Here is a 19,173-nt window from a genome sequence, read left to right on the forward strand (position 1 = left end):
TTCATCGCGACCGAGTAATACGGCAATGCAAGATGTAAGACCTCTACAGCAGAATGACTTGAACTATTACGAATCTGCTGTTTACATAGAGGTTGTTGGGAAATCGGCAATGAAAGAGGAATATGGCGGACAATGGCTTTTACTAGTCGTATTCAATTTCAAAATAATCCTACAGAAGTATTTAAAATTTTGTTTGCTACTAGTATTTGGCTTCATGTTATAGAGGAGTTAATGTGTATTAATTTATGAAGATATGAAATAGTAGTTTAAACATCAAATCAATAGGCATTTTTGCAATATCATTCACCTCTGTTCTTTAATACACAAACATAAGATTTCTTTCAATATTTTAATTTTATTAATGAGAACAATAACAACAAACAAGAGGCCCATGGGCCACATCGCTCACCTGAGCAATAATAAGTATGATAAAATCAGCTTAATGGAGTCATAATACAAACAATCTGGACAATGTACAATAATACATGTATAAATAAAATCCATCCCCCCCCCTAAATATTCTAATGTTTATCATAATTAGTCCCTTTTCTAACAGGATGATTTTATAGTCATATCACATGTTGAGTATTGCAGTTCTCAAAAAGATCCTTAACATTTGTTTATATATGGGATATAAAGCTACATCAAACTCTGAACCTTCTTGTGAAGCCGAAGAATTGTCCTGGAGCCAAAGTCTTAACAATTATAAAGAATCATCTGGCTGATTAGTTTCTGAGAAGAAGATTTTTAAAGATTTACTCTATATATTCCTATGTAAAACTTTAACACCCAATAATGTGGCCCCACCCTACCCACAGGAATCTACACTACCTGATGATACTTCCACACAAGTTTCAGCTTTCCTGGCTAATTAGTTTCTGATATGAAGAATTTTAAATATTTATTCTATATATTCCTATGTAAAACTTCGAACCTCCATTGTGCCATACTCTACCCCCAGGGAACATGATTTTCACAACTTTAAATCTACACTACCTGAGGATGATTCCACACAAGTTTCAGCTTTCCTAGCTGATTAGTTTCTAGGAAGAAGATTTTTAAAGATTTACTCTATATATTCCTATGTAAAACTTCGACCCCCTATTGTGACCCCACCTTACCCCCAGGGGTCATTATTTTCACAACTTTGAATCTACACTACCTGAGGATGATTCCACACAAGTTTCAGCTTTCCTGGCTGATTAGTTTCTGAGAAGAAGAGTTTTAAAGATTTACTCTATATATTCCTTGGTAAAACTTTGACCCCCATTGTGTCCCCACCCTACCCCTGGGGATCATGATTTTCACAACTTTGAATCTACACTACCTGAGGATGCTTCCACACAAGTTTCAGCTTTTCAGGCTGATTAATTTCTGAGAAGAGGATTTTTAAAGATTTACTCTATATATCCCTATGTCAAATTCGACCCCCCATTGTGGTCCCACCCTACCCGCGGGGGTCATATTTTTCACAACATTGAATCTACACTACCTGAGGATGCTTCCACACAAGTTTCAGCTTTCTTGGCTGATTAGTTTCTGAGAAGAAAATTTTTAAAGATTAACTCTATATATTCCTTTGTAAAACTTCGACCCCCCCCCCCCCCCCCATTGTGGCCCCAACTCTACTCCCGGGGGTCATGAATTTCACAACTTTGCATCTACATTACCTGAGGATGCTTCCACACAAGTTTCAGCTGTCCTGGCTTCACGGTTCTTGAAAGATTTTTGAAAATTTCTCAAAATTTTTCATTAATTTTTAATTATCTCCCCTTGAAAAAGGATGTGGCCCTTATTTTTCACAAGTAATTCTTGAGAAGATGTTGAAAATGTGAAAAGTTTACGGACAGACGGACGACAGACAAAATGTGATCAGAATAGCTCACTTGAGCTTTCAGCTCAGGTGAGCTAAAACAAAACAAGATAATCTGTCCCACATCTTGAAGTTCGTATTCTTAATTCTTCACATTAAAGATCCACTTCCATTTTATTAGGACGGGCTGTAGAGAATAATTAGGAAAATATCAGTTTTAGGTGTATTTCTAATATGAAAAAGCAATGTAAAGCAAGGACTTAATGATTAAGAGGTTCAATTTTTACATTTCGATGAAATCATTAATCTTATCAGAGACACTCGATCAGCAGCTAATGATGATTTTATACCTGTATTATTGTCAGCAAATACGATAACCTTAAAAGTGACTCCATAAAATATTAACTGGATTGCATTGTTTGATATTATTTACCAACAAAGTAAATGGAAAATTGTCAAATGATAGAGATAGAATTGAAATAATAGAATTCTTTTTTTTACATGTTCCATTTTACATGTTCCATTTTACATTTTTCATTTTACAGTTTCATTTTGTATTATGTTTAAATGGTTTCATTGCAACATACCTTCTAACCTTTTCTAATGCACGTTTAATTTCCATTGCTCCTTGGGTGGGTGCGGTAAGAATTTCTACAATACCACCAAGAAACTCGTCTGTCAAGCCTGGACATGAGGTTTCAGCCAACTGAAAAGCATTTAACAATTCTTCAACGATTTGCGTCGATGCTGTTGATTGGCCCCTCTCCTCACAATCTTCTTTATATAACAACTTCAACTATAACAAAGAAATTATATGTTTACATATTTTAAGGAGGAATTAAAATGACATTTTCTTACTATAGCTCCCGAGCCATACTAATTCAAATGAATTTGCTGTTCGTATTGCTATAAGTATCATCTAGTTGTGTAGTAAACGTATACATTAATGATATAAACTTGATAAGTAGTTAGAAACCCGATCAAAACTGATATAATTTTATTATTAACGAACAATTTAGCCGTCCATAAATAATACATTTTAAAAATTTTATCACTAATAGTCAACATTCTTATCCACTAATGACAATAGGCCTTAACGGTCACCCGAGTAGCACATAACCCATACATAAACTTCTCGAGGAGTCTCATATATTCATTTAATTGGGTTTCAATCTGGAGTAGAAAAATTATAAATTTGTAATGACGACCACCTCCCTGCCTGAAATCTTTCAAAAAGAACTATGAAACCTATAATTTTGACGAAAAACTTAAAGATCTGGTCTACAAAATCATGAATTCAGTTTTCCTTTCAGGTGTGTGGGAGTAAAGAAGATAATTTTTAAACATTATATGCATTAACACCTATGCATCCTTTTGGCCCTGCCCTAGAGTGAAAACCCATACTCCAGGGGCATGAGATTTAAAATTTTAGTAAAGGACTTCCTGGTAAACATAATTATGAAGTCAGTTTTTCATACAGATGTGTGAGAATAGAGAAGAAAATTTTAAAACATATGCATTGATACTATATTGCCATACCCCCCCCCCATGTCCTGTACTCCTGACCCAGGGGCCATGAATTTCACAATTTAGGTAGAGGAGTTAGTGGACATCAAAACTATTTATTCAGTTTTTTGCCCAACTGTTTTGGAGTAAAGAAGAAGATTTTTTTAAAGATTTAATACATTTTTACTATATGGTCATATTGGCCCACCCTAGAGCTTGAACCCCTGACACAGGGGTCATGAATTTCATAAATTGGTAAAAGGCTTCATGGACATCATAATCATGCAATTAGTTTTTAACAAATATATATGGGAGTAGAGAAGATGATTTTCTAAGACTTAAAACATTTTTACTATATGGCCATATTGGCCCAAACCTAGAGCCAGAAGCACTGATCCAGGGGCCATGAATTTCACAATATTGGTAGAGGACTTCATGGACATCATAACCATGTAACCAGTTTTTTCCTCACATGTGTGGGAGTAGAGAAGAAGATTTTTGAAAATTTTGCTTTTTTGCATATTTGGCCCCATCTGTGGCGCCCCGGGGATGGTAGAGCCATGAATTTCACAATTAGGATTCCTCTTACCATAGAGATGCCTCACACCAAAAATGGTAACAATTAGCCTTTTAGTTTTTAAGAAGAAGTTAAAAATATAAAATTGTTAAAGGACGACGCACGACGACGGACGAAAACGGATAGCAATAGGTCACCTGAGTTTAATCAGGTGACCTAATAAATCTGAAAACGCAGAATAAATAAATTAATGACATTTAATAATAGAGTTATACTTTTTTGCATTAGTGGGTAGATTTCAACTATTGTTACAAGTAAATATGAAATGGTACTTTTTTAACTCGTGCATTTATATAAACCCCTTAGTCTATTTTCTGCTGGCTTAAAACGTATTAGACAAATTATTAAAGAATAGACAATTGAAAATAAGTATATCGTTGACTAATATTAATAATCTTTTATATTGCAATAAGCCTAGTGGATGGTCTTGCCCATTGGATTAACTTCAACCATTAATGAAACAATTATGAATGAAACATAGCACTTTTTGATAACACGCAATTTCACCTTCCCCTCTGTCTATTTTTTAGTTCAAGTAGCTGCAAAAAGATTTTAAACAAATGATTAAATGGGTTTCAATTTTGATTTACCAATTCTGTAATTTAGATAAGGTGTTATCTTTTAGACATATGCTTATAAGAAACATGACTTTAGCCTGCATACGCAGCTTCTATTTTTAGTAAGAGGGCATTCTAGATTCGGTAGTTAATGTCAAAAGTCAAAAGTAATTAATATGCTTTTAATACCTCTTTAGAAAACTGAAAAAGCAAATTAGAAATCAATATGATAGTCTCCTCATTACTCAGTTTAGCCAACAGAGAAATGGACAAAGGGACGTGAAATAATGCACGTGTTTAAACTGTACTATTTCAGACATAGTTGTACATGTACTAATAATGATTGAAAACCATCCATTTATGCAATAAAAATATATCATTGATCAACGATGTACTTATATTGCGCTTTTATTTTATTTCATTTCAGATTTTGTCCATTAGTGATATATTTTTAAAACTTTATCAATAATGGACTGCCAGGTAGTTTGTTTATGATGAAATTACTAGAATATCATGGTCCGGATTCTGGCCGCTAATGCAACTTTATATTGATAGTGGATCATCAGTATCATTAGAGGTTACTGAACATAGCTAGTAAGATTTCTTTAAGGTGGAATGCCCCTCTTATAAGAGAAATAATTCTCACTTTGTTTCTGTTAGCTCACAATTATTAAGGCATGTACCAACAACGGAGGCGGTGTTGGGCCACATTTTATACTGGAAGACGACATTTTTTAAATTCAAATATGAAAAGAGTAAATTTGAACGGAACGAAAGCAAGGAACGGAACTTATAGCAAGGGGCAAAAAAGTTAAAAAAAAAAACTTCCACAAAAAATTACAAGAAACTATTCATATTGATCATATTTTTATGAGGTAATATTTATGTACTCGTACAGTACATGAGTAATACGTGCTTGATGTTTCAGGCTAGAGTATCTTTAGAAGGAAACAATTTATTTTTCTCTTAATAGCTCGTTCACAAAGGTAAATGAATTATAATTGGGGGAAAAAAACCGTGACTGAGGCAATTGCAAACTCCTGACTTAGCCATCATCATTTGAAACTAATAACATTTCAAATGTAAACAATTGAATAAGGGTTTTCTATTCTGAGAGAGCACATATGGGGAAAAAAAATAAAAAAGAACAGATCACATTTTATTCAAGATGATATACCCTATATTGAGATTATACCAATTACTGGAAGATCATTCACTTGATCCCCTAATTTGTGTTATAACAAAATGTTCTAGATCTGGTTTACATTTTTAGCATTTCTTAAACATTTGGATCCATTTACTATTATCTTATCCAAATCAAAAAAAGAAAACCTTTTCTGAAAAATTAAAAGCTATGGCAATTTATTATGTACTCTATGTAAATCCAGTGTGTAAAACCTTCAATAGGTTATGAAAAAGAAAGATAACTCTTGCTGATTGAAGCAGTTCTTGTTACAAACCTAAACAACAAAATACTATTCTGAACTAAAAAGCAGCGCTTCATTATATTTTGTAACATGAATGGACATTGTATATAACTATATATCATTTTAATATGCATTTCATATTTTGATTTTATGCTGTGATGAACAAAAATGGTTTTTCATAATCACCATGTCTAATTTTCTTCATATCATGATTACACACATTATCAATTTTTGAGAAATTTAGCAGCGCTTCATTGCTCCAACTTAATTTCATTTGAATTTCTTGGTATTGATTTTAATGTAAATTAATATGGATTTTTTTTTAAATATATCGTAAAATTTATAGCAGAGGGATATTACATCTTGATTCAAATATCAGTTGTTATATTTTAAGGTATATTTGGTGAATCTGAGACATTAAACCTAGAAAAAAATAATATATTGACTGTTTTGTGTGGTTGTATCTGGTTCCGAATGGGCTAACCATTTCATCAAACAAATTTATTTAGATTCTAGAAATGCCAAAAACGTCGTTAGCAATCAAATACTTACCCTGGCGAGAAGCGGCATCACAGTGACGTTGAGAGAACTTAATTCAGACGTACTGTCGCCATTATGAGCCCGAAGACCGTCACTGATGTCCTGATCTGTGTACTGATAATCGTCAACGTTTTCATAGTCAGGTTCACTTTCGACATGTCCTATAGACTTTGTCGAATTTTCTGAAATTAGATCACTGGATGCACTATTGTTCTTGTCTACTTTTTCATCATTTGTGTCCAGTTTTGATCCAATATCATTTCTTGATTTGTGTACAACCGAGTAGTTATATTCTTCATCATTTTCCGAAGGCCTGTCCTCGCCAGTAGCTTGCTCTGAGCGCTCATCACGTTCTTGACAAGAGCTCTCTTTTGGCTGTCTTATTGTTTCAAATTGTTCCACTTCCCGCATTGTGTCATACTGAAGTAAACATAGAATGATATTAAAACATGGCATTTAAAACGAGAGTTATTACTCCAGAGCAAGGAATATATTAAAGTTCGAGATGAGTCTTACATTGTGAATAGGGTGGTCTTGTACGAATTCTTCAAGATTTTTCACCGTGCTGTTCCAGAAGTCCATTGACTCTGTATCAGCAATTCTGTCAAAAAAACAAAAATCAGGGTCTTTATCATTATCTTTATAACGATAGTTTCCTTTAACTAACTTATCAAAAATACACTTGAGCTAACGACACAACGGAATGGGTTTTATGAGGGGTGTTTGTCATCTATTCTATACTCGTACATTCAAAGCATCTTCGTCCGATTTTTATGCAGTTACATTTTTTAGATAATTTTTTATACCAATAAATTATCATGAAGCAATAAACATTTTAAAAAAATCTTTATACATGTAATAATTTATTTACACAAGAATGGGTCGCCCTTCGAAGATACAAAAATTGAAAGTAAATAATTTTGGTAGATTAAAAAAAATACAAAGTGCATGCGTCATTTAAACAATGAAATGCTTTCTTTTGTGCTTCATGCGGGTATAACGGTAGCTAGCATTGCAGAAACGAATACATATAACCCACTTTAGCGATATATTTTTTACTGAGATGCTAGCTACCTTTATAGCCCGAATGAAGTACTAAAGAAAGCATTTTATTGTTATATTTACATCTATCATTATATCACTATCAATATATCTATTATGTACATCTTTCTTTGAATCGTTTAATCAATTATCTATCAAAAGTGAGTAAAGGTACATAAATTATTATCATTGTCGATATAAACGTTACACAGAAGGAACAGCTAAATTTCCATTTATGTGGAGGCTGCCATTGTAATTACAGTTTACTTGGTCAGTCCGTGCAAGTCCATAGAGTTTGTGCTCTCAATGTAGCTTTAGTTTCAATGTAATTAAAGAATAAGGAATCATTCTTTGAGTATTACGCAAATCAGCAAAATAGAAAGAAGACATCGATAAAGGATGGTCAAATTATTGACAATAGCTAATGTACTTGAATTAGAGTTGTCATTTTAAAAGCATAACATTTCATCTATAACAGGGTTTTTTTAAATAAGAAGAATGCGCATTTTTCTTAGGCCGATAGCTACATGTAGGTCCTGCCTTGGATAGATTTCTGTCTAGTCGATCATGACGTATGAATTATCATCAAAATTTTGTGAGAAATAGAGGGAATCATAGAGAGTGGACGTAAATATGTGTAAACGAACCAATATCATTTCGTTTTGTCCTCCGATTGCTCGTATTTATTCTTTTTCTATTGAATATACTGAGTATATAATGCAAGAATTCCACGTATAAATTTCAGGACATTTGTGAATAATTGTAAACACTGTGATTTTAGATAACCAAACATCTTTTAAAAATTTACATTATTTTTGCGAATTCTTTATCCTTAATTATATCCGCCTCTATATCGGGGCGAATCTTATTAGGGGCAAAGTCCAATTTATGACCTGTTCATAAATTTTTGTTTGTAATCAGACATAAAATTACTTAAATAATCAATATTCAAACAATATACTTTCTTCTGGGGATCAAGCGGGATGTGAAGGTGGCAACATTGCAAAAAAAAATTAAAATAAAGTTCAACAATAATAGCCCTTCCCACCACTTTTATTTAGATGTAAATTGGATCCCGAACTTTTGTATTAAAAATAAAACAGATTACACTGGATGATGATGATGATGATGATGATGATGATGATGATGATGATGATGTAGAACACCAAATCAGTAAAAACATTTTTGTTTTATCAAAAAAGAAAAACAAAACCTTAAATCGTCGTCGTCGTCCGAATCGTTGTCTGACGGAGTTTGGTTTTTTCGCCATTCACTGTATCGATCAACGACATCCTGTAGAGTACTCGTCTTCCGGGCCCGCTTTATAAGTGTGTAGTTCAGCAGCTCCCTTGCTGTCGGTCTCTAGTAAGAAAATTCAGAAGCAGACTAGTTTCCAAGCTTGATAGCATTGATGTGACTATCAAATGATGCCCGGAATTTTAAAATTATTAAAAATCTTTTAGCCTTATGATATTTAATGTAAATTTTTAGAATAGAATACGTGTATATGTTATCGTAGTTAGAAAATCAAAGCTGTATGACGTCATAAGAACAGTGTTTTAACTGATATCTGTAATGTATTATAAAAGATCAATCAATAATCCTAGAATCCCAGTTTGCAATGTAACAAATGGACTGCATTGACTTTACTTAATGCTTTTTATATTATGTCTATTATATTAATTCATATTTGTGCAGTTGTCTAATAAGGTTTTCCATTTCCAGCAGAATCATGTTGTTTTTCTACGTTTTCTTTTCCCTTGTTATAATTAGGATTTTCTCTTCCTAACGATAGACCTTTCTTTCATTCTACTGTTTAATAAGATTATTATTATTATTATTATTATTATTATTGATTTATAATTATTATAATTATCATTATTATAAGAGACTTCCTTTTTCAACGCAAAATTCGCTCTTTTTCTTCGACGATTCTAATAAGGATTGAACATATAAAAAATCATTTAGAAAAACCAGAGAAAAACAAGAGGCCCATGGGCCACATCGCTCACCTGAGCAATAATAAGTATGGAAAAAATCAGCTTAATGGAGTCATAATACAAACTATCTGGACAATGTACAATAATACATGTAGATCCTGTATAAATAAAATCTATTTTGCCCCTCGATATTCTTATGTTAATAATCATTAGTCCCTTTTCTGTCAGGATGATTTTATAGTCATATCACATGTTGAGTATTGCAGTATTAAAAAAAAGATCCTTAACAATTGTTTATATATGGGATATAAAGCTACATCTAACTCTGAACCTTCTTGTAAGGCCTAAGAATTGTCCTGGGGACAAAGTCTTAACAATTAAAAAGAATCATATGGCTAATTAGTTTCTGAGAAGAAGATTTTTAAAGATTTACTCAACATATTTGTAAAACTTTGACCCACCCCCATTGTGGCCAAACCCTACTCCCGGGGGTGTCATGATTTTTACAACTTTGAATCTACACTACCTGGGGATACTTCAACACTTCAAGATTTTTAAAGATTTACTCTATATATTCCATGTACCCCCCCCCCCCATTGTGCCCCACCCTATCCCCGGGGGTCATGATTTTCACAACTTTGAATCTACACTACCTGAGCATGCTTCCGAACAAGTTTCATCTTTTCTGGCTGATTAGGTTCTGAGAAGAAAACTTTTAAAAGATTTACTCAATATATTCCTATGTAAAACTTTGACCCACCAATATGGCTACACCCTACCCCCAGGGGTCATCATTTTCACAACTTTGAATCTACACTACCTGAAGATGCTTCCATACAAGTGTCAGCTTTCCTGACTGATTAGTTTTTGAAAAGAAGATTCTTAAAGATTTACTCAATATATACCTATGTAAAACTTTAACTCCCCCCCCCCCCACATTGTGGCCCTACCCTATCCCCGGGGTCATGATTTTCACAACTTTGAATCTAGACTACCTGAGGATGCTTCTACACAAGTTTCAGCTTTTCTGGCTGATTAGTTTCTGAGAAGAAGATTTTTAAAGATTAACTCAATATATTCCTATGTAAAACTTTAACTCCCCCCCCCCCCCACATTGTGGCCCCACCCTATCCCTGGGGATCATGATTTTCATAACTCTGAATCTACACCATCTCATGATGCTTCCAAACAAGTTTCAGCTTTTCTGACTGATTAGTTTCTGAATTTTTAAGATTTACTCTGTATATTCCTATGTAAAACTTTGACCCCCCCCCCTTGTGGCCCTACCCTACACCTGGGGGTCATGATTTTCACTACTTTGAATCTACACTACCTGAGAATGCTTCCATACAAGTTTCAGCTTTCCTGGCCTAATGGTTCTTCAGAAGATTTTTCATTATTTTCTAATTATCTCCCCTTGAAAAAGGGTGTGGCCCTTAGTTTTTCATAACTTTAAATCCCCTTTGCCAAAGGATGATTTGTGCGAAGTTTGGTTAAAATTAGTAGTTCTTGAGAAGAAGTCGGAAAGACGGACGACTGACAAAATGTGATCAGAAAAGCTCACTTGAGCTTTCAGCTCAGGTGAGCTAAAATGCTTTCTATTTACATATAGAGTATATGGCATGTCAAACCTTGCAATATTCGATCTTTTCAATTTGTATTGTATAGTGTCTATTTGTATTCTATAATTTTTCATATTTTATATTTATATTGTATTATTTTCTTTTTGTATTGTACAATTGTCCATTTGCATCGTATAATTTCCATTGGATTCTATATTTTTCCATTTGCAGTGTATATTTTTAATTTGTAAACTATAATTTTCCATTTGTATTGTATTACTTTCTATTTGCATTGTATGAACTTCAGTTGTATTGTATAATATTTCATTTGTATTGTATAATTTTACATTGAATAAATTTCCTCTGTATTTTATAGTTTTTCATTTGTATTGTAAACTTATTCATTAAAATTTATTATTTTTTTTTATTTGTTTTGTATCTTACAGAATTTTTCTTTGTATCTAATTAACCTGAAATTCCAGACACCTTAGCATTACCCATTTTGATAAAGGATAATATTAAACAAATTAATCCTTCGTAACAAACCAAATTAACAATCCTTAAAGCCCCTTTCATAATTGGCGCACGACCACTTTACACCACTTTGCGATCGAAATTATTTAGCTTCGCACGAGTTCTCGCATACGTAGCACGAGCCCTCGCTTACGTTGTACGAGCTCTCGCATTCGTTGCATACGTTTTACTGGTCGCATCAAGTCTCCTCTGAATAGTGGACATGCACACTATTCAGACGCGACCGAACGCGATCCAAATTATTGCAGTGCAACGCACGAACATTAGTACGAACGTTTTACGACGTTTTGTGTAGAGTGATACACGATTTATAAAGACTGTAAGATAAATCGCTGGTGTTTATGCGTCTGTTTTGCGACCGTGACCGTGTGACTGTTGCTCAACGTGTCTCATGTAATCTTGCAACGTTTTACTATCATTGCACGACTTATCACCCTCAATATGCCATGCTTTGCTACTAGTATATATACCCTCTATAAGTATCTCTGTTTCAGAACAAAATTTACAATATACATTTATTGCATGATGGTGAGGGAAATATATGTATGAAGATTTATTCCCTCAAGAAAAATCATATTTCCCAAGGGCTTAGCCCGAGAGAAATTTGTTTTTTCTGGGGAATAAATCTTTATGTTTCCTTAACATTAATGCAATAAACGTTTTATTATACCAAGCAACATATGATTACACAAAATACGTTGATTTCTAATGATGTTTGACTTTTCAATAATCGCAACATTAACGTCGTGATTGTTTGATTTCCCATGTAACTGTCTCATTTTTCTTTCATAAATCTTAGATAGTTTAGTTGGTTCTGAGATATAAAGAGAATCATAATGATTAAATATTTTTGATTTAATCATATTTGTCTACATCGTATGCTCATATCTGCTTTTTCATTCCTGTGACATCGCCCTGTCTTGTGACTTTCTAGACCAATCAGGTATAATAGAATAATCATATTGAGTTATAATAATAAATGCTGCTGCATATCTGTATCCTCTTGGGTGGCATCTTTTCTCGCTTTCAACTATGTCTACTGAATATGGGCGGTATATATACACCCTCTGACTCGCACGATCATTCGTACCATGGAACGCATAATTGCAAGTCTTATAACATTGGCGCACGTTCAATCGTCCGATCACCTTGTCTCTCGCGCGTTCCTATCGTATTATCCTTCAACATAAGATTGCTTTCATTGTACAAGAATCGCATACAGACGCAAGATATATCGCAAGATTCAATGCGTTTACATCGTACAACGCTCGCTTAGATCGTGCGAAATTCGTAGGAATACTTTTTTCATATGCGATTATTTTGGCAACAATTAACGAACCATATCTATTTTTTTCGGTCGCACGAATATTTGGTCGCTTCTGCTTGTGCGCCAATTGTGAAAGGGGCTTTAAATACAATACAAATGAAAAATCATGCAATACAAATGAATTAGTTTACAACACAAATGAAATATTTTACAATACAATGAAATGAAATATTTTGAATTTATAAAATACACACGAAGGAAAAGAGGCTCGGTGGCAACATCGCTCACCTGAGCACCAATAGCCATAACTGGGATTATATGAAATTAATAGCAATTAATTCTCAACATCTTGACGATTAAGTAGAATAGATCTTACACAAACAATCGATCAAGAGAAAAGCTGTAAATGTGACAGCAAACCGGGTTTTCTTTTGTGTAAACAGTATCTATAATCCATTTGTCAACCCTGAATTAATGAACACCACCTATCCAGAGAAATGGGGTACTATATATGCAATATTTTGCCAAATGATTACAAGTTCAACAGCTGGTATTTTTTTAAATATCTCATCAGAAATCAAAATCCTAGCAATTTGCACACCTCTGATATATATATTCAATTGATCTGCTAAAGAACAGTTTCCTATCTTGAAAACTGTAGGAGGAGTTATTCGTACAAAAGGGGTACCCTATATGCAATTTTTTTGCCAAAAAATGAATAAGTTCAACAGCTGATATTTTTTTCACAAATTATTAGAAATCAAAACCCTAGCAGTATGCACAGTTCTGATATATGTCCAATTAATCTTCAAAAGAACACTTTCTATCTTGAAAACTGTAGGAGGAGTTATCCGTACAATAGGGTTACCCCATATGCAATATTTTGCCAAAAATTATTAAGTTCAACAGTTGGTATTTTATTTCTTTATAATCAGAAATCAAAATCCTAGCAATATGCACACCTATGATATATGTTCAATTGATCTGCAAAAGAACAATTTTCTATCTTGAAAATTGTAGGAGGAGTTATCCGTACAGTAAGGGGTACTCTTTTGGCAGCCGCCCGCCCGTCATTTTTATCATTTCAATAACCGGATTTTTTCTTTGATTTGAGCATAAATGAATCCACAATACCCGAGAATGCTTCTACAAAAATTTGAGCTTTTCTGACCAAATTGTATTAAGGGGAAGATTTTTGAAAAATTCTAAATTATTTCCCCTTTACAGAAAATGTGGTCCTTCAATTGAAAAAAAATGATTCCCCTTCCCCCAGTAATACTTTGTGCGAAGTTAGGTTGAAATCTGCCCAGTGGTTCCTGAGAAGAGGATCAAAATGTGAAAAGTTTACAACGACAACGACAGACAAAGGACAAATCTTGATCAGAAAAGCTCACTTGAGCCTTCCGCTCAGGTGCGCTAAAAATATACAATACAAATGATATTTATACAAAGGAAATAGAAAATTATAGAATAAAAATGAAAATTATGCAATTGGAGAATGATAGAATACAAATGGAAATTAAACAATACAAATGGAAAAATACAGAATTCAAATGAAAGTTATATAATACAAATAAAAAATTTATAAAATACAACTGAAAATTTATACAATACAAATGAAGAAGATCGAATATTGCAACGTTTGGCATGCCATAAATATCAAAATAAAGGGCATTTCTAATAATAAAATGTATATGAATCATTTATGATAAAATTTTAACGTAAGTCAGGCAGTAGGGTGATTCAAGGTGACAGATATATTTTGAATTTTTTTTATCTGAAAAGTAATAAGTGTTTTTCAAAAACAGAGGTTGCATATATAAAATAATGTTCTAAATAATACAAAATTTACGTATATTTATTCAAATGCTCTGAATAAGAATTTCAATGCACTGCCATATTCTTTTTTCTACATTTTGACTTCGTGAGAATTTATAAATATATATAAAACCAAAATTATTTTGCTATTGATCATTTAGTAAGCACACTTATTTTTGTTCACTGAACGTCAAAAGTGTATACACAATGTATGATTGAACGCCGACTTATCTTTATTTAAAAGCAATATACATGTACTGCAAATATAGATCATGTTTTGAATTGCATTTTCGCATAGATTTCCCTTTAAATCGCATGGGTTTTTTTTACTGTTGCAAACCAATATATTTGGCTATAATAAAAAAGAAGTATTGCAGTTCTTATGCTAATTTCCCCTAAAGATTAAATGGAAAAATTAAACTTAAAGAATTTGATGTACTACGGTAATTCTTTTTTTTTCTTTTTGCTTGCAACACGTTGTATATAAAGCAGTGTAAAATTGTATCTGGAAGGTTTATTTTTACTTTGATAAGAACATTATATAGAACTAAAAATGGTTACACAGACAAATGTGGAAGATGTCAAGCGTTATAAAAGGGGAATCCTCATTGTTGTGAAAAACTGCCTCCTTGAAACAAATTAATTTAATCTTAATGTTTAAAGTACGACAATTTTTTTAAAAACTACAATTACTGATTTTTGTTTCAAAGAGGCATATCTTTAAAAAAAATTTCGTTTTGGGAGAAAATCATTAATACCTTTGAAATCTAAGAACACTATATAATTCCCCGGCTGAAAGTCATGTCTAGTTTAGTCGAGTGGTAACACAGAATAGAGTGTTACCGCGTGTCCGACTTTTTTGATTGGGTTCAAATCCCGAAACAGTTGGAATTTTTTTTATACAATTTCTTTAATTCGCATGAAAAGGTAAATTAATGTATATAAAAAAAATTAAGAATGTCAGAATAAAGTTCTGACGCCTGTTATTGTAATATTTTGCACGCGTGCTTTTTCTTTCTGTGTGAAGTCCCCGTTATAAACTTGAATTATAAACATTTTCTTCTTAACAAGGATTTTAAAACTATGTATGCATCAATGTAGAAAGTTGATTTTTCCCCTTTTATGAAATAACCGGGTTATGCCGATTTCAAAAATACATGTACAGGTTGTTAAAAGCAAAAGAATTTTTTTTAAAAAAGTAGGAATCGGTAATGAAGCAAAAAATTATTGAAAATATATACGAATAATTTTGTTCCACCTTTTTATCTGGACTAGACGTTTATCTAGATACTATAGAAACATGCGATGATTATAATTACAACTCTGACGGTTTTGAAGAGCCAGAATCAGATTTATCCATGTAGCTCCAAAGAATGATATTTTAACACGCCGGACAGTTGAATTCAATTGATATATATTAACATCATCTACAGTATATACGAGACTGGCGATGCGCAGTTTGACCCCAAAACTGACCAGTTTCATAACGTATTTGAATTCCATTCGGGCGTTTTGGTATTTGATCACGTTGACCAGCCCCATATCCCCAATCCCATAAAGCCCAAAAGGCTTCATGGAAGATTTGATCACGTACCAACCCGTATTTATATCCGTATACACATCCAAACTATAACCTTTTCTTTAATAAGAGGGGAATATAGTTGTAGTCTGTGTCCATCATGGACTGTCTAATTTCTTCCCAGAATTCTAATCTACGCAAGCGCATTAATTTTGGAAGTTTCATTCTAACTTAAAATAGTCAGCCAGCGGGATGAATAATAACATATAACTAATGAAACACGTGATAAAGAATAAAAGGCCTTTGTTGTAAGCAAATTTGCTTATATAGATGACAATAATTATATATTTACATAAAAAAGTGGTAGAGGTAAATAAAGTGTGTATGATCTTACAATAATATTAGACAAAGTAAAATTGCATCTTCGTGCATTCCATGGAACCGATAAATGTGATTTCTGCGTTTGTTGAAGTCAATTTCTGCTTGGTAATTGTAATGAATGGATTATTCCAAGTATATATAGTTTTTAATTCGAATACCTAAACAAGTATGTTGATTCATGCGCGTTAATAGAACCGGGCTGTGTTCCAGATCGTAGCTGCTACGTAGGGCTACGTAGTTGAACGGTAAGCTAGCGTAGCCTCTACGTAGATATTCGTAGCCTAAATAGTTTATGCTAAGCATCAAATTCAAGATGGCCACCTTAGTTACCATGTTGTAACAAACATGAAATATATTTACTTAGTGATATTTTGTTCATCCTTTAAGTTATAATGATTTTTAACATGAATATTTTCCGCTTGTAATTAACAAATTATGTCGATGTAATTAGTCTTTAGTTGAATATTTCAAACTTCAAATCTGAGACCTAGCGGCTAACATATCGGTCCGTTCAATAGATCAAGATATCTACAACCTAGCGGCTAGGCTAGCTGCTACGATCTTGAACGCAGTCCCGGTTTTCTATCAAGTAGTTTGTTTGAGGTGGTATGAGACACCTATAGATATTTAAATGGATAACAGTACATTATAATTGAAATACTTTCACCGGCCGTTTAGAGTTCCCAAATTGTACATTATTTGCTAAAAAAAATTATGTTTATAAATTTTAGGAAAGCTAAAAAATGTTAAAGCCCCAGCGGAATTCGAACTGGTTCTTTGTTATCGCTCTTAACCATTGAACTACGCTGTTATGTAAGAATTTTGGGAAAGGAAACATTTATAAAAATTTTGATAGAAAGTATGAAACAATATGGAAGTGTCCATACCACCTTACGCCAGTTTATGACGACACGTAGAACTAGAAGCACGTTTAAAATTTGAATAATTTTTGATTTTATAAATCCAACTTAAAACTGACATGCTGATATTAAATAGTATATGTATGTAATACATACATTAAAGCTGCTGCGTGTCGTTGCTAGTCCATAGGGGTTTAAAGGAAAAGTACTCACGTCTTTCGGATCCTTATTTAGACAGTCTTTGACGAAGTCTTTTAAGGCCGGGGAGAAATTTCCAGACAATTGAGGAGGATCCTTTTTGGGAATTTGAAAAATCACTTTTCTTGGGTCAAGATCGGCATAAGGAGGTTCTCCTTTGGCAAGCTCTATAGCGGTGATTCCTAAGCTCCATATGTCAGCCTGCAATTGTCACAAGTCTTACACTGTTCCCTTGTCAATGCTAGAAAAATCAAGAGTGTTTGCTATGTCCTTCTCTATCTAGTTTTTTTATTTATCCTTTTCGACACAACATTACTTGTAAAACGAAATATATGTACCTTTATCAGGGCATAATTTGGCTGCACCTTTCAGATATCTCTACCTGTGACGTTTGTTCTGATGTGTAGAAACTTTCAATGTTCATATGTAGTTATTGAAGTGCTGTGTCTGTGATATTCACAGAACATTTTTTTTTTCGTTTGAGGTGAGTAATGGTACAGAGAGGCGTGGCAGCCGAGTCGCGCAGCGAAAAAAATTGCCCCACCTTTCTGTATCCATAAATCCCTTACAAACGAAACAAGTGTACCTGTAAATGTTTTGTGTCAGGGTTATTTGCATAATCACAAAGGCATGACGTCATAAATCTATAATTAGACAACACATAGTTTGTAAAAATGCAGTTACACGTTGTTTTAGGACGTTGAAGTGAAATGGCCGAAACGGGGATATGCCATTGCCTTTTAGATAGATTACAATACGTTATATCTCATATTTTGCGAGGTCATGGAAAATGAAGGCACGTAGCATAGTGTTGAAAGTTAGGTGGGGCCACAGACCTTATATTCTCCTGCTATTTTGTTTTTTACCCTATAACTTTTACACCCTCCCAAAACGTAGGGTGGTAGCTTTTACCAAGACCATTGACGTCGGGTATCTGTTCAAATATTTTAGAGAGACTGTGCCAAAGGAAACGCTATTTTATGAAATGTATGCTACATATATGGATAACAGGTTGCAAACAGCTATCATTGGGGCTCAAAATCATTGTTAGTTTTCATGACTAAATAATTTTTGTTAGCTAAAATGATTCTAAAATTGATGTTTAAGTTTCATGTTTGTGGCTTAGAAGTTCTTGTACAGTACGTGGAAGTTATTGTACAGCTAAGCCCCGCCTACTACAAGCTACATGTATATTATGTTGGAATTATGCCATAGGTCTTCTGTCCAAATCAAAGAATTGATAGCATCAAAGAAACAAGAGACCCATGTGCCACATATTTCACCCGAGGAACAATAGTTATGATCAAATCAACTTAATGGAGTCATAATAAAAATATCTGGACAATGTAGTATTATACATGTAGATCCTGTACAATAAAATCCATTTTTTTCTCCTGGATATTCTTACATTTATAATAATGTTTCTTTTCTAACAGGGTAATTTTATAGTCATATGCATGTTGAGCATTGCAGTTCTCAAACAGATCATAAAGAATTGTTTTTATATGGGATATAAACCTACATCAAACTCGGAACCCCTTGTGAGGACAAGAATTGTCCAGGGACGAAAGTCTAAACAATTTTAAAGAATCAGCAATGTGTGTTTATCAAGATGCTTGCATAAAAGTAAAAC

At 33.3% G+C, this 19,173-nt stretch overlaps 1 protein-coding gene across 2 annotated transcripts in view; it reads right to left on the reverse strand.

Moving 5' to 3' along the window:
- Window positions 1-335: 335 nt before the first annotated feature.
- Window positions 336-19,173, reverse strand: part of LOC128179614 (serine/threonine-protein kinase 26-like) — a 36,635-nt gene continuing 17,797 nt past the window's right edge. Inside the window, exons 5-10 of one of the 2 annotated variants that reach the window (XM_052847094.1) lie at window positions 17,556-17,741; window positions 8,675-8,823; window positions 6,937-7,021; window positions 6,433-6,840; window positions 2,409-2,609; window positions 336-2,000 (exon numbers count right to left, since the gene is read on the reverse strand). In XM_052847094.1, the coding sequence (XP_052703054.1) occupies window positions 1,956-2,000; window positions 2,409-2,609; window positions 6,433-6,840; window positions 6,937-7,021; window positions 8,675-8,823; window positions 17,556-17,741 (1,074 nt within the window). In that variant the 3' untranslated portion in view covers window positions 336-1,955. Of the gene's footprint in view, window positions 2,001-2,400; window positions 2,610-6,432; window positions 6,841-6,936; window positions 7,022-8,674; window positions 8,824-17,555; window positions 17,742-19,173 lie in introns of both variants that reach the window. The other variant, XM_052847096.1, reaches the window with a different exon arrangement.

Source organism: Crassostrea angulata, chromosome 4 (assembly GCF_025612915.1).
Source record: "Crassostrea angulata isolate pt1a10 chromosome 4, ASM2561291v2, whole genome shotgun sequence".
Classification (NCBI taxonomy): domain Eukaryota; kingdom Metazoa; phylum Mollusca; class Bivalvia; order Ostreida; family Ostreidae; genus Magallana; species Magallana angulata.